Below are 26,195 nucleotides of genomic sequence, written 5' to 3' on the forward strand. Positions count from 1 at the left end.
TCAAATCTCCCATTAATCTTCTTTGCTCCAGGAGAACAATTCCGGCTTCTCAATGTCTGGTTCCATTCAAAAAATTACTCTGCGCTCTCTCCAAGGAATCGAAATCTTTAACACATGGTGTTCAGAATTGGCCACAATATTCCAGACGGGGTCCAACCATTGTTTTGTAAAGAATTAGAAGAACATCCTTCCTTTTGAATTCTACATCTTAAGTTAGAAGTCAAAGCTCCATGTGCCTTCTAAACATCCTTCTCAACTTGCCCTGCTGTACTCAAAGATTTGGGTATGTTTCCAAGTCTGTGTCTGCCCTTCCTTGAAAATTATACCCTTTAGCATGTATTACCACAACACCAATGGAAAAGGAGAGTAAATAAGTGAGATTCAAACACAACTCTTCATTAGTTATAAACTCTACATCGTTAAATCTGCTTATTGAAAGGCACAATTAAAATCTGCAGCAGGTCTCCATCTGATCAAAGCCAAGTTCAAATCTCCAAAGACTCTTCCTAGTCTCATGACTGGAATTCCTGAATATCAAACTGTTAATAATAGGATCATTTTCAGAGACTTCCCTAATCCTTTTCCACTCTGCCCACTTCTTGACTGTCAGTCTCTTCCATTCCAAGCTCAACACAAACTGCAGAATGATTTCTCTTCAGCGTTCTGAAATCTTATGGCCTAAACACTGATTTCAGATTTGGGCTATACCTACTATTCTCTTCAAGCAGCTGATGTCGGTGATCTCTGACAGCAATGGAAAGGAGGGGAGGTCATGGGTAAACACTCATTGTGTCGACAGTCGTGGAGTTATCCGCGCAGTTGTTGTCTGTTTGGAACCAATAGCTAAATTCTGTGCTTCCAAGACTTTCTGTTCTGCTGTTATGCCCAGTTTGCAAGTTGTGTTTACAATGTGTCTCCTTACTTGCTTTTACCTTTTAAGTTTGGCTCTCATGCCTTTAGTTTTTGGAGGCACAACGGCTCAGTGGTTAGCACTGCTCCCTTGGGTGACTGTGTAGAGTTTGCACATTCTCCCCATGTCTGCATGGATTTCCTTCAGGTGCTCCGGTTTCCTCCCACAGTCTAAAGATGTGCTGGTCAGGTAGATTGCCCATGGCAAATTACCCTGTGTCCAGGGACGTGCAGGCTAGATGGATTGGTCATGGTAAATGCAGGGTGACAGGGATAAGGTGAGAGCATGGTTCTGTGTAATATGTTCTTTGGAGAGTCAGCGCAGACTCAATGGGCTGAATAGCCCCTTTCTACACTGTAGCATTCTATGATTCTTTTCAGATATACTTTGATCTTCTAAGATTTTCATTTCTTCGAGACTCCTTTCTTTCCCCGACAGATGACCCTCTACGCCACTTCATGACTAATAAATTCACACTGGCCCCAGTATAATCTGTTCTTTCCTTTCCCTCCCCCACTCCAAAAGCATGAAAAAGCTTTTAGTTTTCATATTCTGTTCTAAAGGACATGCGTAAAACAATGAATGCCACTTTACTCTTCACAAACACTGACTGACTTGCTGTGTTTCAATTATTCCATCCTTCATGAGGAATTGAACGGCATTTGTACAAGGAAGGTTTGAAACATATTAACTGCCTGACATTGTTTTCAATGCTAAGATTTGTGCTTACAAGTAATGCTGAAAAGAAAAGCGAACACAAATGCACTCCTACGTCTAAAAAGAAGTGGAACCATGTTTGACTTCATAAAATATTTAGTTACACTGACAGTAATTTTTGCAGTCCTAGTGGATTTCCAGCAAACGTAAGGCAAAAACATTCTACACAACCTTCATTGATGGTTCAAACAAAGGGAAAGCTTTGTACTCCTCCAATCCCAAGAATTCAGACACTTTTATCTGATTAGCAACATCATAATGTGCAACATGCAAATGTGGAAAGTCAAGCATCTCTCCCTTCCTCTATTTAGTGAAAACAGGATAAACTGAAATAAAAAATTCACTGTATTGAACATGGAAAGATAAAAGTTAGTCTTATAATACTGTAATTTTAATTAATCACTGAGAACTCTCAAAATAAGGAATAAATACTTGTGTCAATCACGTTGAACTAAATTTTCAGATTAGTGTTTTAACATACAAACTCTTGTATTTCCCAAGCTGGTTACACAAGCAAACAGGAGCTCAAAATTGACACACCTATTCAGATCTATAGCACGATCGTCATGAGCACAGGTTAAAAAGGAACCAACAAAACCGATATTCGTTGATGGTTTTTGCTCAGTGTTAAAGTCAATGCCTACTAAATTCATTTTCTGTAAATATAGGAAATAAGTTTAAATTCAAAAACTACCCATCTCAGGCACTGGATAGTTGACAGAGAATTAATTTGACAAAAAAACTATTCAGAGCTATGGACCTTCTTACAAAATTAGTGAAACTTAAATTCTTAAACTTTTGTGAATCAGAGACTAAGCATTAATTTAATGTTACAATGACACTATAGAATTGGACTGAATCCGAAGTGAACCCAGCTACTTCCTGTTAAAAATATCTACATGCAGCAAAAATACTAAAAGAAATAAAAGGAAATTACTTTAAATAGTCGAAGTGCAGCACCATCAGCAGTAAAGTTCGTTATCCTGTCACCAAAGAACTCAACTGGAACGATGGAGCCCAACCCAATTTTATCTACCAGTGTTTTATAGGTCTGAAAATAGAAAATAGAAATCAATTAATATCACATCTCATAAAGGGCATGAAAGACAGTATAGAGTGAGCCAAAAGATGAACAAAGACATGTAATGAGTGTGGTCTTGCAGAAATAAACGTACATATTAGTCACTCAGGAGGGAACAAACTGACTCGTCATTTTTTAAAATAGTAATCACGGTAAAACCATTGGCCATTGCAATTAAAATCAAGACAAAGTAATGAAAACACATATTCCCAGATACACATGATACTGGTTTATCAAGCTTCTTGACTTGTTGGCTACTGGAAACATACATAAAATTAGCATGCACAGTTACTCTGTTTCACATCCTTGGAACTAAGGTGACAATAAAAATCATGCTAAATAGACAAATATTCATAAGCTGGGATTCATTCTCCGTAAAAAAAAAGTTCAAGCCTTGTGCTCTTTTTTTGAATTACCCTGACAGCTCCCCTTTGTTTTCTATATGGCAACATTTTGGACAGAGTTGACTTGCCAACCAATCAGTACCTTAATCGTGTATCATAAATTGCTTGTTTGAAACTTGGCAAACTTGAGTTTGTCCTAATGAGTGCAAGATGAAAAGCTTTGGCCACATGTCTGTCTTTCCATCAATAAAGAAAAATTGTGCTGAACAGAATGATCCCGTGTATGAAAGCAAAACCAGAGAAGGTGGTACAATTTGCTTAGAGGACCACAATAATACTACCAATTATCATTCTGGTGAAGCTAGATACATGAGGGCCTGTTAGAAAGGAAGCACATGAATCATAGGGGGCTTTAATCTTCATGTAGACTGGGATAGTCAGATTGGCAGAATTAACCATGAGGAATAATTCATCCGCTGTATTCGGGACAGCTTCCAAAAACAAGCCAAAGAACTGTGGATGCTAGAAATCAGAAACAAAAACACAAATTGCTGGAACAACTCAGCAGGTCTGGCAGCAGTGAAGACAGTTTTGAAGGGTCACCGGACCTGAAATGGTAACTCTGCTTTCTCTCCACAAATGCTGCCAGACCTGCTGAGTTGTTCCAGCAATTTCTGATGATGTGGATCCAAGCAGGAATCAGGCTATACTGGATCTTGTGATGCGCAGTGAGGCAGGTTTAATATATGATTCAGGGTAAAAGAACCCCGAGGAAACAGTGAACATGACATGGTAAAATTTAGCTCAGTTTGAGAGGGAGGAACCTGTGTCAGAAACAACTATACTCAGGTTAAATACGGCAGTGGCAACTGCAAAGGATGGGGAGCAGAGTTGGCTGCAGTGGACTGGGAAAGGAGTTCAGCAGCAAAGAGGGTTGAGGAACAATGGCAAATGCTTAACAAAATAGTTCATGGCTTACAACAAAGATTTATTCCAATGAAGGGGATAAGCCAATAACGAACAACCAGGGAGGTCGAGAATAGCATAAAATTGAAAGAAAAAGCTTACAATTTGGCAAAGATTAGTTGTATGCCAGAGGATTGGGAAAGTTTTAAAAGCCAACAAAACGGTAAGCTTTCAAGTAATATCAAGACGAACAGCAAGAGCTTCTTTAAGTATGTAAAAAGGAGGAGCAAAACTAATTTGAATACGGGCCCCTTGAACAGAGGCTGGGGAAATAATAATGGTAAACCAGAAAATGGCAAAGGAGTTGAACAAATACTTTGCATTCGTCTTCACATGAGAGGACACTAATAGCATTCCAAAATTACTACATATTCAAGAGGATAAAGGAGGTTTAAATCCAATGTAACAAGAGAAAAAGTGCTAGACAAAGTAATGAGGCTAAAGACTGTCAAGTCCCCTGGACTTAATAGGGTTCATCCTTGGATGTAATTGGAAGTAGCTACAGAGACAGTGGATACATCGATAGTAATTTTTCAACAATTCTTAGATTCTGAAAAAGTCCCAGAGGCTTGGAAAATGGCCAATGTAACACCTTTATTTAAAAGTGGACAGCGACAAAAAATAACAATAGGCAAGTTAGCTCAATGCCTGTTATTATAAAGGATGTAATGGCAGAGCATTTAGAAATGCATAATTAATGTCATCAAGCAGAGTTAACACGGCTTCATGAAGGGGAAATCATGCTTGACGAATTTACTAGAATTCTTTTAGTAGTCATCAAGCAAGACAGATAAAGGGGAAGCCGTAGGTGTGATATATTTGGATTTTCAAAAGGCATTTGATAAAGTCAAACACATTAGGCTCCTTACTAAGACACAAGCCCATGGTGTTAAAGGTAGTGTACTATCATGGATAAAGAGCTGTCTCATCAAAGACAGTTGTTGATAAAGGGCCATTTTCAAGTTGGGAACCTGTAACTCATGGCGGGCCACACGGACCAGCTGCTGGGTCCACAATTATTTACAAAGTAGATTAATGACTTGGATGAGGAACAGTCAAGATTGCAGATGACACAAAAATGAGGGGGAAAGCAAGTGGTGAAGATGACACATAGGGTCTGCAGAAGGATGTAGTCAGGTTAAGTGAGTGGGCAAAAACGTGGCAGATGGTATATAATGTAGGGAAATGTGAGTTTATGCACTTGGGCAAGAATAGAGGAGCTGAATATTATTTAAATGGAGAAAGACATCAGAAAGCTTTTGAACAGAAGCATCAGGGAGCCCCTGTGCATGAACCACGGTTCAGCAGGTAACAGGAAAGCCAAATGGGATGTTGGCCTATATCTCAAAGGGAATGAAATATAAAAGCTGGGACGTTTAGCTAAAACTACACAAGGCATTAGTCAGACTACAGCTGGAACACTGTAAAGAGCTTTGGGCTCATTATGAGTAAAGATATACTGACATTGGAGACAGTCAGAAGTTTCACGCGGCTAATTATGGTTATGGAGGCACTATCTTATGAGGAGAGGTTGAGGATGTTGGGTCTATACTTATTGGAATTTAGAACAATGAGGGGCGATTGATTGAAATACACAGGATTCTTAAGAAGCTTGACAGATTAGATGTAGAGAGGTTGCTTTCCCTTGAGGGAGATTCTAGGACCAGAAGGCACAATCTCAGAAAAAGGCATCACACACTTAAGACAAAGATGAAGAGGCATTTCTTCAGACAGCAGTGAATCTGTCGAAGTCTTTACCACAGATGGCTGTCGAGGTTGGGTCGCTAAGTACATTCAAGACTGAGATTGACAGTTTTTAATCAGTAAGAGAATCAAGGGTTATAGGGAAAAGGTAAGAAGGTGGAATTGAGGGTTATCAGATCAGCCATAATGTAATTAAAATGGTAGAGCATTCTAAATGACCTACTTTTGCTCTTACATCTTGTGGTTTTATAGAATATTATTTATAATCCATGCAAACCACAGCAGGGAATAGGGTTTTTACATTATCCATTTGTTTCATACATATTAAAATTGTGAAACAGATTTGCAAATTTCTGAAGCCGATTGAAAATGAATTATAATTTCAACGCAAAAATTTGCAAATCGCTGACATGAAGTTCCACCTCATGATGTGATTGCCGCGGAGGTATATCACAACACATACAAATAGGCTGATTAAAAAAAATGAAACATCACTTAATGCAAACAAATCAGGTCTTGCTCGGAGTGAATTGATTCAATTCAACCCTCCCCAATGGAAGACATAATCCCACTTATGTTCCAATGATTTGGATAAAAACTGCACTCATTGGAACAGATCAAATTGGTTAAAAAGTGCAGTGAATACCTAATACAGCCACTTTAGTCTGAATTGCAGAAGAGACGAGATTTTTCTTACCAATGCAGGCCATTGGCTAGCATTAACCCTTCCTCCCTGTAACAGTATTGAATCTTTCCTGGGGGCCCACACCAGAGTATGCTCCACAAGGAAAACAAGGACATCTTCAGCATAAACCTTCACCCAAGCTTGCTTTTTCCAACGTGAATCATCAAATTCAATGTACACCTGCAACACAAAGCAATTCAGAAAGATGTCACAATTCAAATATAATTTCAACCACTTTATATTTAGATTTGTCAAGAGAGGACCAGCAATTAAGTGAACACAGAATGGAAAAATATGTTCCCTTTCAAAGGATACATGTCAAACAGTTAATTACAGTTAAAAACACAGGGGTGTGGAGTCAACTAAGTATTGAAAACTGAAGATTGTTGAAAGCAAAAATAGAAGAAATATATATTAGTCAGCAAAGACAAGTTAACATTTCGGTACGACGCTTTATCAGAATGGATAGAATAAAAGTTCGGGTGTTAGGTCATGGATCTAAAACATTACAGTTTATGTCTCCACAGACGAAGCCTGACCTGCTGAATATTCGACATTATTTTTATTTCAGATATGCAGTATTTTTCTTTTGTAAAACATAGATAAGCATTTTAAGTAAGATTGACAAAAAAAGAGGAATCTTTTGAAGTTCCTCAATTGCAGTCTTCCCTTTTATTTTGCCAATGGTTTGAATGATTTGATCTTCTAACTCATCAGTCTAATATGAATTGAAATTAATTTTCAGTTGTCTTAATATGAAAAACATGCCAAGAAGACACACAAAGATATCAAGAGATATTTGCCCTTACTTCATGGATGGATGTATGAATAACTGCAACAACAGCATATTTAGAATGTTAAACTGGCATTCACAAAGGGAGGATAGCAATAAGGTTCCAAGGGGTCAACCAAAAATAAGATTCTAGTTGTCATGGCCCACCACCTAAAATCGCTCAAATGCTGACTAGTAGCAATGTCCCATTCCGTTAACCCTTTCTTTGCAACAATGAGGCGCAGGCCATGGCCCATTAAAAAGCAATATACATGGCAGCTTGTGCTGCCCCATGTCTCGCTCACTTCTCGTGAGATCTCTGGACCAGAAACATGCACCGTCTATCCCAGCCCACATGTCAATTCAGACACAGATATGCTGCCAAGTGGTGACGTCAACCCAGAAATTGAGTGTAGCTAACAGCTGGACACACAATAACTGTCAGAGCCTGAAGCATGCAACAAGAGGCAACGAAGAGTTTGTATTAATTTATGTGGATAATGGTACTGGCTGGATTTAATCCAGTTCCTGGAAATTAAGACCAATGAAAAGAGGAATCACTGTCAGACTGAAGTCAAGCTTCGCATTGCGTGCCTTTGCATCACTTGCCGTTCGTGTCATAATTAAGATTATATTTTGATTTAGACACTATCAGGAAGCTCACCATAAGATCAAAAGAAAGAGTAACACCAGTTGTCAATATCAGCCATTCAGCCAGCTTCTCAGTATGGCCATGGTTGATCTGATTGTGGCCTTCTGATTTCTGACTGCCCCCATAATTCCCTCGATCAAAGATGTCACTCAGATTTGAATGTCTTCAATTACCAAGTCTCCAATGTCCTCGGGGAAGTGCAATGAAAATGTTCACAACCTTCAGACCAAAATTTACCCTTATCTCCATCTTAAATAGGAAACTTTATTATTTTAACTGTGCATCACCAACCCCCAACAGTCTGAGATTGAGATTCCCCCATGAGGGGGAATTCTGTCAGACATCAATCCTGTCAAGCCCCCTCAGAATCTCTTATGTTTCATTTTTTATGCTCCTTTTATACACCAATGATTATAAGCCCAAACTTTTCTTACTATTACAACCCCTTCAAGCCAGGATTGAGTCTAGTAAACCCTTGTTGAACTGCCTCCAGTGCAAGTCAGCATAGGTGAGTCCAAAGCTTGAGGGCATAGGTTTAAGGTGAGAGGGGCAAGATTTAAAAGGGAACCTAATGGGCAACTTTTTCGCACAGAGGGTGGCGTGTGTATGGAATGAACTACCAGAGGAAACGGTGGAGGCTTGTACAAATACAACATTTAAAAGGCCTCTGAATTGGTATATGAATAGGTAAGGATTAGAGAGACATGAGCCAAATGCTGGTAAATGGGACTAGATTAATTTAGGATATCTGGTCGGCGCAGACAAATTGGACCAAAGGGTCTGCTTCCATGCCGTATATCTCTATGATTCTATATCCCTGCATAAGTAGGGAGAGATCACCATGACCTGTATAGTTGTAGCAAGACTTCAATACCCTTTCCCCTTGCGATAAAGTACATCATTATGTTTACAACCTAACGAGTGATTTGTGCACATGGAAAACCCAGACCCACCTGTACAGTAGCATTCTGCAATCTCACTCCTCCTGAATAATATTTTCTATTGTTCTTGTAAAAGTGGACAACCTCACATTTTTTCCACATAGCGGCCAAATTTCCCCACTCGCTAATCCTATTTATATCCCTTTAGAGTCTATCCCTTCACAACTCAATCTCAGCTCCACCTTGTGGCAGAGGTTCGTCAGTGCTGGTAGTTACATTACCTGAGAATACACGACATTGCTGCACACATATGTCACAACACTTGAACCTGTAAATGACCTTTTCCCAAATGAGAAATGATCCCAAGCAACCTGACTCTGACTTAAACATTGATTCTTAAGAGAACCCATGATTCATTTGAAGTTATTTTACTTGATGCCACAATTTTCACAAACACAGTTACAATTTTAAGTGAGGGTCGTGCAGAGATCCCTGTGGCAATCCAATTGTTAATCAACCAGAAAATGATTCATTGTTCCTGGCTGCTTGTTGTTGGTTAGCCAATCGTCTATTCATGTTAATAATCACATCCAACACTTCATTTCATGCGGTGACCTTTTATCATAGAACCCCTAGCATGTGGAAGCAAGACACTCAGCACACTGAGTCCATACCAACCCTCCAAAGAGCATCCTACCCAGACCCACCCCTCTACCCTATCCCTGTAACCCTGCATTTCCCATGGCTAATCCGCCTAACCTGTAGATCTTTGGACTGTGGGAGGAAATCCACGCAGACATGGAGAGAACGTGCAAACTCCACACAGATAGTAACTTGAGGGTGGAATCAAACCCAGGTCCCTAGCACTGTGAGGCAGCAATGCTAACCACAAAGCCACTGTGGCACCTTACTGAATGACTTTTGAAAATGCATACACTATGCTTTGTTGTTGATTGTTACCTTGGTTGTTACTTGACAAGTCTCTTTTCTCATAAAATGATGTTGATTCTACTTCAGTGCGTTATGATTTAAATATCCTTCTACAGCCTCTTTAATAATATTAGACTAATTAACCTATAGTTTCCAGTTTCTTAGAGATAGCAAGGACTGCAGATGCTGGAGTCAGAGACAACACAGTGTGGAGCTAGAGGAACACAGGAGGCCAGGCAACATCAGAGGAGCAGGAAAGCTGACATTTTGGGTTGGGACCCTTTCTGCAGCTCCACACTGTGTTGCTTCCAGTTTCTTCCCTCCTTTCTTGAATAGAGGTGCTTTATTTGTGGTTATCCAAATTACTGGAACCTTTCCAAAATCTCAAATCTAGAAATTACAGGAACAAAAGTCCATAATCCCAAAAGCAATCTCAGCAAATCCAGTAGGGAGGGGGCGTGACATCATAACCTAGAGTTTGGGAACTGCTGTTCGAGAGCAACCTGATGAAAGGTGGATGATGGAGGCTAACGAGGTAGGATAAGAGACTGCTGATTCTGTAATTATGTTTGTGCAGCATTCCCACACATCTATCACTACATGCCACCCCCAACCCCATCAACTGCCTGTTGTTATTATAGCTTTACAATGGTTTTGGATAAATACAACTTTTTATTACTGTTACATAATCCTAAAATGTTGTCATTGTTTTATGTCTTAGTTAAGTATCTAAATCTGGTACATGTTTATAATTAGATATTCCAATATTCCAAAGTTCAGAAATGCCTTGGTTCCAAGCATTCTGGATTGAAGGGCTCATATCCCAGTCTCACCCTCTAAGGGACCAGCACTCACTTTTGCTATTCTTTTCCTCTTTAAAGAAAGCTTTGCATAATTATTCACAAACTTATAGAAGTTTTTACGTCTGGTTTTAGATCTCTTGCTAGTTTTCTCACATATTCTAATTTCTCTGACTTTTAATTTCTTTCGACGCCCCTTGCTGGTTTATAACTTTTTTTCCAATTTTCTGGCTTACCACTCAGCTTTGCAGCATTGTACACTTTGGAATTCAGATGCAAAAGAATCTGAGAACCTGTATTAGATGGAATGAGGTGCTTTCCTGTAATTCGACCGAGGGCAATTTCTACACACAAAGTCTAGAGCTATTCCCCACCAAGGAACAGGCAACCAAGTCACAGCTACTATAAGGATCTTCAGAGCTGCTCCATCATTAAATATGATACTGGCTGATCTTCAACATCATTTCCTGTTTTTTGCTTGATTCTCATGTTCTTTGAGTCTCTTGAGGGTCCAAAACAACAACATCTTTGAAAATACTCAATAACTTGGAATCCATAGCCCTCCAAGGCAGATAATTCCAAAGATCCAAGAGAAGAATTTCCCAGTAATCTAAAATGGTTAACTTCTCATCTTAAGATTGTGTCTGCAATTATGGCCTTTGAAAAGTGGGTTTATAGATTTCAAGGTGGCAAAGTGGACAGGACAAAAATTAGACATTGGTTCCACCAGGCCATCCTTTGCAAGCATTAAAATCATAATTCAACATCTAGGTGCATCTTCAAAATTCTTTCCTTCCTTACTTTTAAAGCTTTCATTCAAAATTAGGTGAGTTCAGTGTTAGATGTAATACCTCAATTTCCAATTAAAAAGTTAATTTAGCCCCAAATCAATATCTACAATAAAATTAAATGTTGAAGTACAAAGAGAATACAAATGTCATTTTCAAACCCAAAATAATACTATTTCATAGTCTCCAAAACTTACAGCATAAATTACTAGACTCCCAACATTGAAATCCTCTTCAGTGATTTCCAGTTTTAAAGAAAGCTTTGCATAATTATTCACAAATCTCAAGTCAGCAACTTTGAAATAACTGCATTTCAAAAGAATTTAAATGATATAAAAATCTTGTCATCACAGGTAATGAAAGTTCCGAGTGAGACTGAGGAGTTTCTGACAGCTGTCAATTTCCATCCAAAGCTTGAAGAATCCTGTCCCGCTCATAACAGCAGCATGGTTGCAGGATGAAAGATGGTCATGTACTTAATTCCCTGTATGGTGCGGTGCTGGAGCCTAATGGCCAGTAGAATGTCCAAGGTTCAGCTTCAAGGGATACTTCCAGGCTTTACATATGGTGGCCCCAAAAATCAATTTTCATACCTGGGGACAGGAGCTCACAAGAGCAATAAAGGGCTGTTACCTGTGAAAGCATGACAACGAGCAGCTATGATTGGCACCAAGTGCCTATACCAAGAACAATCCACAATGACACCTGATAACCATTCCACAGGCGGCTTGTGGAAGAAGGTGCTTGTCATAAATTGGCCTTTTCGGCCATCAGCGAACATCAACTGAAGGACACTACTAGCAACAATACTGAGAATACTAAGTGCAGATATCCATTTTCCTTTTGTTTTCCCCTGTTATGAAGCTATTTCTAAGTATCTGCTGTCAAGGCTGGACTTTACAAGTTTTCCCAGGTCACATTTCTGCCTATTTTGACGGAAATTTATTCAGCAACTAACTTGTTCAGATGTTTCAAACTATAGTATACAGGTACAGACAGTTAACAGAAGGTTAAAAGACTGGACCACATATGGCTAAAGCAGTTCCACCTGATGCACACTGGTGTTTTTAATTTGGGTAGTTTATAAAGTAACAACAGAGAAACCAAGCAGGAAGAATCCATTGAAATGGCAGGGAGGGGTCATTCAGTACAAAAAATTCAAATAATTGGGATGAAAAGTAGAGTGCAAAATAAAAGTGGGGCAGAATAGCAAGACTGAATTAAAGAGTCTTTTTCCTGAGACAGCCCTATCCCTAAAACTAACACAACATTTGTCTTTATGAACTTTAAAGGATTTGTGAACAAAAGACTAAGTATCTATACTGGTCTCTGGGAATGGAAACAAATGAAATCATAGCAAAAACTGAACTGCTTTTCTAAAGTTAAACAAACCCAACTACAAATCTACTATATCAAAGCAATTGCATAATAATTCATTCATAACTTGAATTTTTTTTGATCAATGAATTTCTATTTTAAAATTCTTTCCTGCTGTCCAGTTCAATTATTTTTATATTGCAAAACTGTGATCCAGATTAGACATTACTTAACTATTATAAGTGAAAGCAAATGATCAGTGTCATTATTCAAGTTGCTGTGCCCATTTCAAAAGTTTCCATTTTTAGAATGAAATTTCCATTAATTAATTTCATGCACCAAGCCTCCATTCTACAACCCCACCTTCACTTCAGCGTTTCAATCGCTTCCTCTTAGAAAGGCAGGTGTGGCCAGTGAAAATAGTTCAGCAAAATATTTTCTAAATTCACCCAGCCCCTCCCCTGATTCAATGTTTCTCATCAGTTTATACAGAATGGCTAGTTTAAGAGCTTGCACCTGTCTTAATAATTATTAAATCCATTCTCAAACCACACAACATATAATTAAAATCCAGATAGACCATTTAAACAACTCCAGCATCACAAATGGCAAAGATACTGCTGGGATTGTAAATAAATAAATCACTTCAGAAGTAACCACAACAGCAAAGCAATAAGGCATGACAACTTTCATTATTTACCTGAAAAATGTGGTATTTGAATGGTGGTTCAAATGTTTCGCTTCCTTTATTAAAATAGCAACTTTACAACTGATTGATTGATCAGGCTGGTTTTATCTCCTCTGTCACTATTAAATCAAAGAACTGCTTTGTCTTCATAAAATTAGATCAACATGGCTGACCAAGCCCTGAATAGATCCAGTCTCAATTGCAGTCCACTTACAGGAAAAAGAAACAGAAACACTGATCAAAATGGAGGCTGAAAATTCTCACGGGACCTTCAGCTTGCTACTGACACTGCTAGTAACAGTCTGCAGATTCTTACAAATGACACGCACATCACTGAAACAAGCAAGCTTTCAAGGCTTCTCTAATTGGATATGATCCAAAAGAACTGCACTGCACAATATATTTCTGGCAAGTACAAAGAGTGAGGGAATTTGATATTATCTCTAATCTCATCTGCAGAGATAAGAAACTGTATCACAGCCATTCAATCGTGTCATATCCTTTTTAATTATTATTGGATCTAATTTTAAGAATGCAATAATAAAAGATATTTTTGACTCAAACGTGTCATCTAGAGGACTCAATTATTGTTGAATTTACCCTGATTATACCAAGATTTTGACTTTGAAGAATTTTCTCATGCAAAGCTAGCACAAAGTGAAAATTTTACACATTTGGCATTATCAGGAGAAAATCTGCACAACGATTGGAAGTATAGGCCAAACAGTGGATTAAACTGAAAGTGGAAATGGCCATAAGCACCTATTTATCATTACTGTCACTCATACCAGTGGCAGTTCTGTGCAGACTGTAATGCACATAGGTCATAGCTTTAGACAGTGGCTACAATGTCAAACCTTCAAAGCAACCATATAGATAGGCTAGCTTCTCTAGTATCATAATCAAAGGTTCGTTTTTTTTCACATCTTGGACATTCCCCAATGCCATGCTTCATTCCAAAACCAAAATATTGACAACAAACTCATGAGTTAAGAACAGAAAATGCTAAAGAAAATACCCAACTCTATCACAGCAACGGAAAACAACCGTGTAATTCCTCATTCAGACACCCAGCCCTAAGTTTAAGTGATTTTAATTACACATTAGGTTGTCCTAACATTCCACACACAAATATACTAATAGATGTCTATATCCTATTGCAGTCTGTACTTCTTATATCAGTTAGATTAATGCCACAATGGAGCAAGGCTAAGATGAGATAATTCTGGATCAATGAAATACAGAATTCCTGGTACTTGTCTCATTTTAACATATGCCATGACACACTGATACAGTGAGCTGAAAATCATGTCCCGGTGTTTCAAGAGTTGTCGCAAAAGTTAAAGAGTTTTAAGGAGTACACAACAGTCCCCAATTTACATGTCTTCTGGATCTAGGATGACAGAAAGCACAAACCAGTTTCTGTGCTTAACAAAAATTGCTTGAAGTAAATATATTCTAGCTACAGTTAACTCTTATCAAAGCTCAGCATATAGCTCTATTAATTAAAACACAAATCCCCTTTTAAAATCTCCCTTACACAAGCATAAAATACACATACAACAGGAAAAAAAAAAGGGTTATCAATAGGAAAACTGAGAAAACATTTCAGTGGTTCCTGTTCACAAGGGTTGCTGACAATGATCGTTATGATTCTTCTAATGGTCAGAATGCTACTTCTCAGTCCAATTATCACCTTTATCCTCAGTATTTGCCCTGCTAATTTGAGGTAACAATCTCAGGGACATTCTCAGATATCCATTCCACACCTTCACTATTTGCCTTTCTTTCACACTCCTAATTTCTATCCTTTAAAACTTAGGGGGATGACAGAAAAATAGTTTAGTTTTATGGAATAACTCAATCATCAGCCACAATTGCAGCCTATCTAGCAGCTGCAATCCTTTTAATATGAGCCTCATTATGTAACATTTTTAAAAAGAAATTTTAAAATTTCTCCAGGAAAATAACCTCTAAGAGCTTCATACGTGGTTTCAACTTATAATGCTCATTTCCATCTATCAAAATTACTACGTTTAACCCTGTCAATTTCAATATAGGTTTACCCGGATTATTTCCTTAAATTCCAGAACATTTGCCTAAATGCCTCAGGCACTAACCTGTATGCAGCCAATATAGGATTGTAACACTGTAAAGAAAACTAAGAAAGCACATCTGACAGAAAAGCATAAATTTCCTGCGCTTTACCTATCAACTTACACTGCATCAGCAATATCCAGTCCTTTTGTGCCTCATTCATTTGTTTAGCCATTTTATCAACTCACATGAAGATGCCTCAACATCCATTTACTCATATTTTATTAGTGAACGTGCAAATTTAAAGATCTCCTTTCTGGACCTCAAATTATAACATTGATTTTCCTCACCAGGTCTGCATCACGATCTGACGTCTCCTGTTTCAACTGCATCATTTTTTGCATTCATTCATGTTCCCTCGCTTTATTTCACTCATATACTTCTAGTTCTATTTTTCTGATTTCCAACTCTAGTTTCTTCATTCACATTTTATGCTCAAGCAGCTCTGGCTTTAACTGAATATCATCCATGTATGATATTTCACTCCCCGGAGTACTGGCCTTTTCCGCATTTCCTCTGAACCCAAATGCATGCTTGTACCGTAATTATTTCTGCCCTCCCCCTTCTGTTAGGTATTGTTATCTACAGTTTGCCTGACAAGTCTCTCAATGTAGGCTTTGAAATTTTACTGAAAACTACTAGGTACAGCTCAGAAACCTTTTGCTATTTCCAGTACCAAATCTTAAATGCAGTGCAGAACTTGGTGTTTCCCTTCGCCTGTTTTATTTGCTAATACCGCACCCAGATCCTCATTGCTTATGTTTATAAAATCATGAGGGCTATAGATAAGGTGAATGGTAAGCGTGTTTTCCCTAAGCTGGAGGATTTCAAGACTGGAGGCATACTTATAAGGTGACAGGAAAAAGATTTAAAAAAGACATGGGGGCAATTTTCTTTGCACAGAGAGTGGTCCATGTGTGAAATGAACTTCCAGACAAAGTGGTGGATGTGGGTACAGTTACAATGTTTAAAAGACATTTAGATAAATACATCAATAACAAATGTTTGGGGAGATATGGGGCAAGCGCAGGCAGGTGGAAGTATTTTAGTTTGGGATTACGATTGGCATGGACTGGTGGACTGAAGGGTCTGTTTCCGTGCTGTATAACTATGTTTCAGATCAAATCCTGCATGAATCCCCGAACTTTGTCATGGCACATTGGAGTAGCATGTATGAAATAAACCCCCTTAACAAAAAATATTTGTTGTTCAAGTAAATTGAACAGGTAAATACTGGTGAACCTTGGGCATTTAACTCTACTAATTAAAGATCTAATCCATTATCAACTCTCTCTGACACAGTCAGGGAAAGAAATATGGATTATGGATTGATTGAAAAACTGGGAAAGCATTTCAGTGGTTCCTGTTCACAAGGCTTACTGACATGATTCTTGGGCCAATCAGAGTGCTACTTCACAGTTGGCCTTCTCTGAAACCTTCTATTGGTTTGCAAGAGGCACAAGGTGGCTCATTCACTTGCAACTAAAAGTCACAGCTTGCAGCAGATAAACTTGTTTTCTTCAGGCTTAAAGTGGCTTAATGCACAAAACAAAGAGTACACGCCTAAACTAGTGGTGGTCCAAAGGCTTCTACGTATCTTGTTCACCACCCCTACCTCTTCAGTTACATGAGAACCAATCATGTAATTGTGGGCAGGCAGAAGACTTTTGTCATTGGTAATTGGTCACCAGTCCAGAAATCAATCCACTACTTGTTGCCAACCAAAACTCCACTTGTACACAACCATTCGGCTCCAGTTCATCTGCAACCTACGTTGCAATCCACGGCTGTACAAACAATGCTCACAATGAGTCTCAAGCTACTTGCTTTCAAACCATGCAGCAATATTTGCAATCCTGATTTCAAAACTCATTTTCAGTCCACAACTGAATGTCTCAAAAGACAGTGTCTTTACATATAACACGTTACTGGAGATTCTCAATTTATCATAAATCTCAGCTGTAACTACTCTGATGAAACCACAAATTGTGAAAAGTCACAAATTTCCTGAAACATACAATGAATAGATATTCTGCAACTTAGCAAATAGTTTAAAAAATTATACTTTCCCATTGCAGCAACTCATCATTTGACACTTAGTTACCCTATTCCAGGCATCTATTTCAAAATCACTTACAAATCATGCATTATGGTCAATTTTTTCCCTAGTATAAATGCAATGGGTATTTTGTTAAACATGCCTATGCAGTTTCCAGCAGCAATAGCTGAAATTTCAACAAGACTGTGTAGACAAGTCAGGAAAATGGTAGGTAAATCCCGGTTGGCCATAATAATTTAGTTGTGTTGCACTAACCAAAATTTCCACCAAATGACCAAACTAGAACTGTATGATACATTCATTCAAATTAATCTTGCATGGAGGGTTTGGCATAAAATCTGTTGTTTCTAAAAACTCTCATATTTTGTGCAAAAAAAAAATGCTCATTTCTACGAAGATTTTACTCAATATACATCTGGATACCCAACATGAAATGATGAGTTGCATTTCCAACTGCATTCTCTCTAAACCAATAGTCATGGGTAGTAATATAGATTGAGTATTGCTGAAAAGTTACGCACTTTGTTGACATTTTTCATCTTGCACTCAGGTCAATTTGTAGGAGTACCAATTCAAGGGAAAAACCAACATTGATATTGTATGACAGGAGAAGGGTGAGCCATGTGATGTGAATTTCAGTGACAGTCTGATGCCAGTTATTTTGGCCACAAGTCCCGAAAACTAGTGAACAACACACCCCTTCAGAGGGGTTCTCAACAAAAGAGGTACTGACTGTAAACCCTGAAAGGGCTGCAGATGCTGTGAATCAGGAACAAAAACAGAAGTTGCTGGAAAAGCTCAGCAAGTCTGGCAACATCTGTGAAGAAAAATCAGAGTTAACGTTTCAGATCCGGTGACCCTTCCTCAGCACTGATGGTAGCTAGGAAAATGTTGGTTTATAAATAGAAGATAGGGTGGGGGGAGGGGGTAAGGAGTAAATAACAGTTGGGGATACAGCCCAAGAGAGAACAGTTGAATAGACAAAGGAGTTGGTAACAATCTGGCTAGGAGGGTGAATAGCCAATAATGGGGACTGTTAGCGACTAACGTTAGGGAGTGTGTAATGGCAGACTATGTGATAACAAGGCTTAGCGTGTGGGGTAGGGAGCTAGGACATGGGACGCTGAGCTTCCGCTTGCCTGCCACTTTAAAATACCACCCTGTTCCCTGGCCAACATCTGTCTCAGGTTGCTGCAGTACTCCAGCGAAGCTCAACGTAGGCTAGAAGAACATCATCTCATTTTCCCTGCAGCCCTCCGGACTCGATATCGAGTTCAATAATTTTAGGGCCTGAACTGTCCCATGTCCTAGCCCCCTACCCCACACACCAGGCCTTGTTATCACATAGTCTGTCATTACGAACTACCAATGGTTAGTCACTAACAGTCTCCATTAACGGCCATTCACCCTCCGTGCCAGATCATTATCGACCCCTTTTGTCTATCCAACTGTTCTTCTCTCTCTTTGGGCTCTATCCCCACCTATCGTTTACTCCTTACCTCTTCTCCCCACCCTATCTTCTGCAGATGAGTGTATGAGTGTACCCAATCAGCACATCCTTGCAAAACTCTCAACCTTGTGTCCAACATTGGATGATTCTACAATTGCTGGATAATTACCGTGTGAATGCATATAGGATAGTCAGTTGGGGTTACAGAGTGGTGCACATTGGTGTACTGGAAGCAACATATATTAATACAAAGGACCCTGTTGTATAGGCAGAAAGAATACGTACAAACATTGCACCTAATTCAACTCAACTTCATAACAAAATAGATGACAGCAATTCTCTAGCTCATTTCTTACGAGCAATGGCTCGACCAATACAGTCAAACTGTCTGGTTGAAAACTTAAAACTGTCGATTGTCATTTACCGGCAATTTTTTTGGCAAAGCCTCTACCAGTCAGAGTCCACTTGGCAACCAATGGGCATTTACCCCTCAGGCAATACATATGCTAGTTTCCCTTTGAATTGATACTCTTGAAAATTGCCCCAATAAGTTCAAGACAAAAAACTTCATCAAAATGTGTCATTTTACAGCCATATTCATGTACATACTCTCCATACAACAAAAACTGCTCAATTACACTCCAGTAACATTGCCTGGCTCAAGATCTGCCTCTATCTCAAACCATCTGTCACTGAAGTGCTCCTACATGCTTTTGTTACATTCCTTCAATTACTCTGCCTCTCACACTGTAATTTGTTCAGAAATTTTTTCTACTTATTTGTTCATTTTAGGCAACAATGGCCCCTATTCACCTCAAACTAGTGTACGGATAGAGAGAAAAAACATTGCACCGATGAACAAAGTCATACACTGATGTACATTTTCATTTTAGGGCAGCACGGTGGCTCAGTGGTTAGCACTGCGGCCTCACAGCGCCAGGGCCCCGGGTTCGATTCCATTCTCAGGCGACCGTCTGTGTGGAGTTTGCACATTCTCCCCGTGTCTGCGTGGGTTTCCTCCGGGTGTTCCAGTTTCCTCCCACAGTCCAAAGATGTGCAGGTTAGGGTGGATTGGCCATGCTAAATTGCCCGTAGTGTTCAGGGATGTGTAGTTTAGGTGGGTTATAAGGGGACGGGTCTGGGTGGGATGCTCCAAGGGTTGGTATGGACTTATTGGGCTGAAGGGCCTGTTTCCACACTGTAGGGATTCTATGATGATGATTTTATATCCATCAGGTTTGACTAGACTGTACAATTGTTCATCTCTGCTCAATTCTAAGCTTGCACAAGAAGTAACTAAATACATTTAGAAATATAAATACATGGAACAGTAAGTATATAGTCTGATACCTCATATTAACTTTAGAAGGTATACGATTGAAGTGTTTTGTCAAAACTTTGATACTTCAACCTTTTGCTACATAAGCAATACAGCGTACAGCCAAAAAATGACTTACAAGATAAAACCAAGAGCATTTGTCAGATCAATAACCAGGACTATTATCATCAATCTGAAGATGTTGTTATGAAACACTAATGACCCACAGCAGGCTTTATTCCATGAATGTTTCAAATATAATGTGTGCTTGGAAAAAAAATTGTGCTGCATATTATCCAACTATAAATTTAACACTATTTATGCAATGCCATTGAATTTTTCCAAGACATTTTTGTTCTGGGTTTCAGGATGAAGCAAACTGTGCGGTTAAATTTCCACGTGTAGAGAATTCTAGACTGCACTAAAACCTTGATCGAGTGACAAGCTGCTCCTAAGCTCAAATAAACAAATACATTGACAATATTCAATCAATCAATACAATCTTGCATTTTTCAGAAAGAGCAAAAAGATCAGTATCTAATTCTGTCTTGGGCTCCAATCATTAAAGCTATATCCATTGTGTTGGAGAGTACCTGTTGGTTGACCTCTAGCTCAGTTTTCACTGGTTTTCTTTTGCAGAAGGAATTCGCAGAATTTGATTGGTGTGTGCTCAGCTCCTGTTATAATCAATGGTGAAATCTGACCTCTCAACTACATTTTCATTCTACACTTTGTTAAAGCATCTGATGTTGAGAAGCAACCTTGTCAAAGGATTGGTAGATTGCCACATTTCTTCTCCATATACCTCAGCCAGCATCTGCTTTAAGACTCCACTCACCTTTCTGGGCAAGTTTGACACTTGACATTGTTTCAAACATTTTGAAACATTCTATTCAAACAAGTAAAAGAAAGCAGAGATTACTTTTGTCTATTTTCTAAAACTGCATTTCTTCACAGTCAACATGAACTTTCATGACCTTGTTTCTTTTTTGCAAAGGTATAACTCAACTATTTTAGTTATAGCTGAGATTATTTATCTCCATTTGTATATCTTGTGCATTTGTATTAAAAGATAGATGAAATATGCAGAGTCTATATCACCAAAACAACCCTCGGCTTTGTTTAGAAATAAGGCTTTTATTCTACAGGTAAAAACAGCAACCAAATTTCTAGTCAGTCTTTCGTTTCACAATACATTAACTGAACTAGCCTTGCCTGCACTGAATATTTCGCACAAGCATAACTGCATCTATACTTGCTCAAAGACCAAATAACCAGATTTCATTAAGGTCAGCCACTTTGCCAAGGTTCCTCTGCTTAGCAGAGGACATTTCTGTTCTCACATAACGTTAGGTGAAACTGGATTTTCTGAAACACAGCTGCACAAATAGATGAACAAAATAATGGTTATCTATCCTAAACAAGTGCTTGTATCTTAAAGTCTCCCTTCAACAATTCATTCAGGGTAAAACTACTTTCTTAATAGAAGTCACAGTGAATTCATGACTGCCTGTTGAGGCCTACAGTTCTAAACATTCTATCGCAATCTCATGGTCTAGAAATAGAAACAAGTGTCAACAAAAGTTGAAATATCAGAGTGACTCGGCATACTATTCATTCAACCTCAGGCAAGTTGAATCCTGACTGACAGTGCTGAAAATCTCTTTTGATTCTGATAACTACATGCCCCCATGCTTTAAAACTGGTCAAAATGTTTTCTCACAGACTGACAATTAGTTTAAAAAAAAAGAGGATAGTTGGTACAAGAAGTGAGAAGCCACACGAATGGCCCACCATTCTACATGGAACCTGTTCTCATTAATTGACATTAGCTCCCAGTTTTCCACTTTTTTTGAGTCCTCCTTCAGATTCACACTCTCTATTCTGTAATTTCATTCTGCCACACTATCCTCGAAAACCCAACATTTCTATCACTGATAGGATCACGGCAGTTCTGTTTTGGGTCCAGTGACCCTTCTTCATTCACGCTGCTTTCTCTCTACAGATGCTGCCAAACCTGCAGAGATTTGCCAGCAATTTCCGATTTCATTTCTGATCTCCAGCATCTGGAGTTTTTTGGCTTTTTTGATTCCTATTACTCTGGTCAGTAATGTACTTGCTCCCTTTATTCCACCCACACACCAACACTGGGAATCAAGCTTTTATCTCACTAGTTCCCACAGTCTTGAATGCCTAACCCAAACACGACCTTTTTAACCTTCCTCTCCTTGACGAATATTTTTTAAATCATATAACATAGAAAGTCATTCAGCCTATGCTGCCAGTGTTGTCTCTCTGAATGAGCTATCTAATCAGATCCACTCTTTTGCTCTTAGGTGATTGTCCTCCAATTTCTTTCCTTCTTCAATTTTACATTCAATTCTCTTCTGAAAGTGAGAACATTTGAAAAATTTGATAGCTCTCCAGCTACCTTCTTTCTTGGCTTGACAAATGTTTTTATTTGGTTGTCTCTAAAACCCCTTTTAGACATTGTTTTACACTATGTGCGCTATAGAAATATGTTCCAGGAAGGAAGAATTTGAAGTTGCAATTAAAGCACTGTCAACTCCTATTTACTCCTTATTTCACTAGTTAAAACCAGACTTCAGCGTTCTTAACGTTAAAACCATGTGTAAAAGTCTTGCCATCGATATGACATATTTTAACTTAAAAACAAATCAAAATATCTCAATTTACTAAAAAGGTCACATGTCGACCAGTTTGTTATGATCAAAATATTTCCATATATTTTAAATTCACCAAGTATTTACAGTATGAATATTGGCTTCAACACAGTATGGGGTTTCAGTTGTGACTTCATGTTGTAAGTAGGCATAATTACAGCTTGCTGCTCAGTTGGGGAACTTCAGAGAAAGCAATAAAGTATATTAGCTACTTGATACTCTGATGGGCAGCAAGAATACTTAGTTTAGAGTCTTTTCAGACTGCCGCTTAAGATACCTAACTTAACTCACACTAAAAGTGAATCAGCTAAAGCAATGAAGCAAATTTAAAAAAACCTTATCTCAGTTTCCTGTCTGCAGATAGTGAAATTGCAACAAGTCATATTCGGATAAGCTGAAACTCCAGTTGTGACAAAGGTGTCAGGCGTTCCGGTTAGCAGAATAGCAAATCCAATAATGATACCCATGGTAAGCCAAAGTTCTGGCTGGTACTGGTAACTCCAAATTAAGCACACTCACTGAAGCTTGTCATATGACCACACCTAGCAACTGCAGTAAAGTTAGGCCATGCGAGAGTATATCATGGAACTCAATTATTATTTGACATTGACATCTCCTTTTCAGGAATGCTCATGCTCTGAAAATATGGCTGAGAAAGTTAAAGATGTTGTTGATTGGTGAGAAAGTAAAGTTGGCACAGCAAATGGAAAACTGTGATGCGAAGCGAAAAGCAGACACCACAAAGCAATGGAAGATTCTACTATCGAGTTTGTTATCCATTCTGAAGTGGAAGGTACCCATCTTGAAACAGTATGACAAGCAGACATTTTCTCCAACAAGCTGTCGATCCCAATGCTGAAGAAATTCTGCTAACATGGTTCAAAACAGTTGGAGCTGCCATCGCTGGTCCCATCTTCTAATAAAGGGCAAAGAGGCTGGGTCACAATGAGTTCACCTGCAGCGATCGACAGCTAGACCATTTCAAGGACAAGGCCCAGTACTGGCTTCTGTGTGCTAAGGAGAGGATTTGGTAGTTGCAGCAATGATAGATGATCGGCTGCAAAATGATCTTGCTCACATCCTAAACCATTATGTACCAAAAGAAGATTTTTAACATGGATGAAATCTACCATTCTCTTGTTTTTTACCAGATTACTCTTTGACATTTAAATATTAAACAATTTAATGGCAGAAAGCAAAGCAAAGCAAGGAAGGCATCACTGCTGTAGTCTCACCATGATGTCACCAAAAACTGCTACTTCTTCTAAGAAGCAAAGCCAAGAAGCCATATTGCTTTGAGTATATCAAGAAACTAGCAATGCGGTTTGCAACTAACAGATTTGGATGACTTCCTGCATTTTTAAAGCATGGATCAGGAACGTGTACAAAAGGTATCAATGGAAGAAAAGGAAGATTACCATCACAGACAACTATCACGTGAACCCCGATGTTACTAGCCTCACGAGGTACCCAACATCACCGACAAACTGCAGCCAATGATCGTAGAATTATTCAGAACCTGAAAGACAACTACTTACGGTAACTGATCTCTCACATTATTGAAGCCATCGCTTAGAAGTAGTACAACCCAACCATTGTATAAGCTGTAATCACGATAAAGAAATCACGGAAGTTGGTGACGGAAGATACAATTGCCAACTGCCACCATTACACTGGGTTCAAAAAGACTACAATCATGTATGACCCTGAGAACAAAGTGAAGCACTGAGGCTAACCAATCCAACATCAAGGTTTGCTTTACATGCCCGTAGGAGGCTGACATGGAAATTCCCACAGTGGTAGCAATGGAAACTTATGCCTTGGAGGGAGACACTGTACATGGCACAACAAAACTGACAGATGATGCAATCGTAAATACAATAACCTGAGGAGGACAATGAACCTGAAATGTCCACCTGTTCATCCATCTGTTTCTCTAGTCGAAGCCACAAAGGCTATAGAGATATTCCAGGATTGTGCAGTGCAGTAAGCACAGAAAACATGTCTGACTGCATTGTTTACATAGAGGTATGTACTGCACTCATCCAAAGACAGCACACTAAGCAGAAAAAGATTTCTGAATTTTTCTGGAGCTGACTCCCAACATTTTTCAATTACTTGCACTCTCCAAGATCAGGCCACTGTACGGTGTGAGCTAATTGAAAAATAAAGCTATTTTTCACACATTTAATGCTTCTCAATATTTCCATTTTGAATTCTTTTTGACAGAGTGCATTTGTCAGCAAATTAGATTATAATGGAGCCTCCTCAACTACCCCACACCTTTGCTAACACAAATTTGTGGGTGGATTTTCAGTGTTATGACTCAATGTGATTTTACTGCAGAGCCTTATAACTTAGGACTCTTTCCCACAATGACTACTGGATCAAAATCTAAAATCAACTCGACTGGTCTGCTAATGTCTCCCAACATTCACACAATTTGGCCATAGCATGACATTTATCAACTGACATGTCGGTACAAGCTCAGATAACAGCAAAATCTTACATGAGGTACAATATTATTTTCTAATATTTAATAATTTTCTTTTCATTTCCTAGTTCAGGGAAGCATTGAGGAGATAACCTCTGCTAATGCAACACCAACACACTATTTCAAGATCTCCAAGTAAACCATGGAGCAAGTTAGAATTCTTCTCCTCCCAATGTTTATCAGTACCTTCACTCACTACCCCAACTTTTTTAAGCCTTGCTGAGTTGCTGCAACGCACCTTAGTGCAGTGCAGTGGAAGCTCCAGACTGTGGTCATTGTACACTGGGGTGGTGGAAGTGAATGCTTAAGATTGACATAGAGTGAATGGCATCACAATCTAGTGTGAGATTTGCAGTTTACAGCTTGCTTCTCATTACATACTATATCAGCGAGATCAATTTTTCACCTGTTTCAAGTTCACAGTGGCAATTTGATTTTTGGCAAAATTACAATTGCACATCATTGCCAAATAGGAAATTCTCCATGTTATCATCATTTTGATTATGATATTTTTACATGTTACATATCGCCTGATCTTTTTAATCCAGGAGTCACCAGCAGCAAATCGAGTAGCACCTGCTCAGTGACACCCAATTTGGGTTCCGTCAGGGCCGCTCATCTCCAGACCTCATTACAGCCTTGGTTCAAACATGGACAAAACAGTTGAATTCCAGAGGTGAAGTGAGAGAGACAGCCCTTGACAACAAGGCTGCATTCAGCTGAAGAGATAGTAGGAGCTGCAGATGCTGCAGAATCTGAGATAACAAGGTGTAGAGCTGGATGAACACAGCTGGCCAAGCAGCATCAGAGGAGCAGGAAGGCTGACGTTTCAGGCCTAGACCCTTCTTCAGAAAAATG

General features: G+C 38.9%; 1 protein-coding gene across 3 annotated transcripts in view; it reads right to left on the reverse strand.

Moving 5' to 3' along the window:
• The window catches only part of LOC109931051 (lysine-specific demethylase 3B-like), a 145,769-nt gene that overhangs the window by 106,066 nt on the left and 13,508 nt on the right, over positions 1–26,195 (reverse strand). For all 3 annotated transcript variants that reach the window (XM_048603569.1, XM_048603568.1, XM_020530395.2), the window contains exons 2-3: positions 6,420–6,587; positions 2,565–2,678 (exon numbers count right to left, since the gene is read on the reverse strand). In XM_048603569.1, coding sequence (XP_048459526.1) covers positions 2,565–2,678; positions 6,420–6,587 — 282 coding nt within the window. The remainder of the gene's footprint in view (positions 1–2,564; positions 2,679–6,419; positions 6,588–26,195) is intronic.

Source organism: Rhincodon typus, chromosome 12 (assembly GCF_021869965.1).
Source record: "Rhincodon typus isolate 14 chromosome 12, sRhiTyp1.1, whole genome shotgun sequence".
In the NCBI taxonomy this organism is placed as follows: domain Eukaryota; kingdom Metazoa; phylum Chordata; class Chondrichthyes; order Orectolobiformes; family Rhincodontidae; genus Rhincodon; species Rhincodon typus.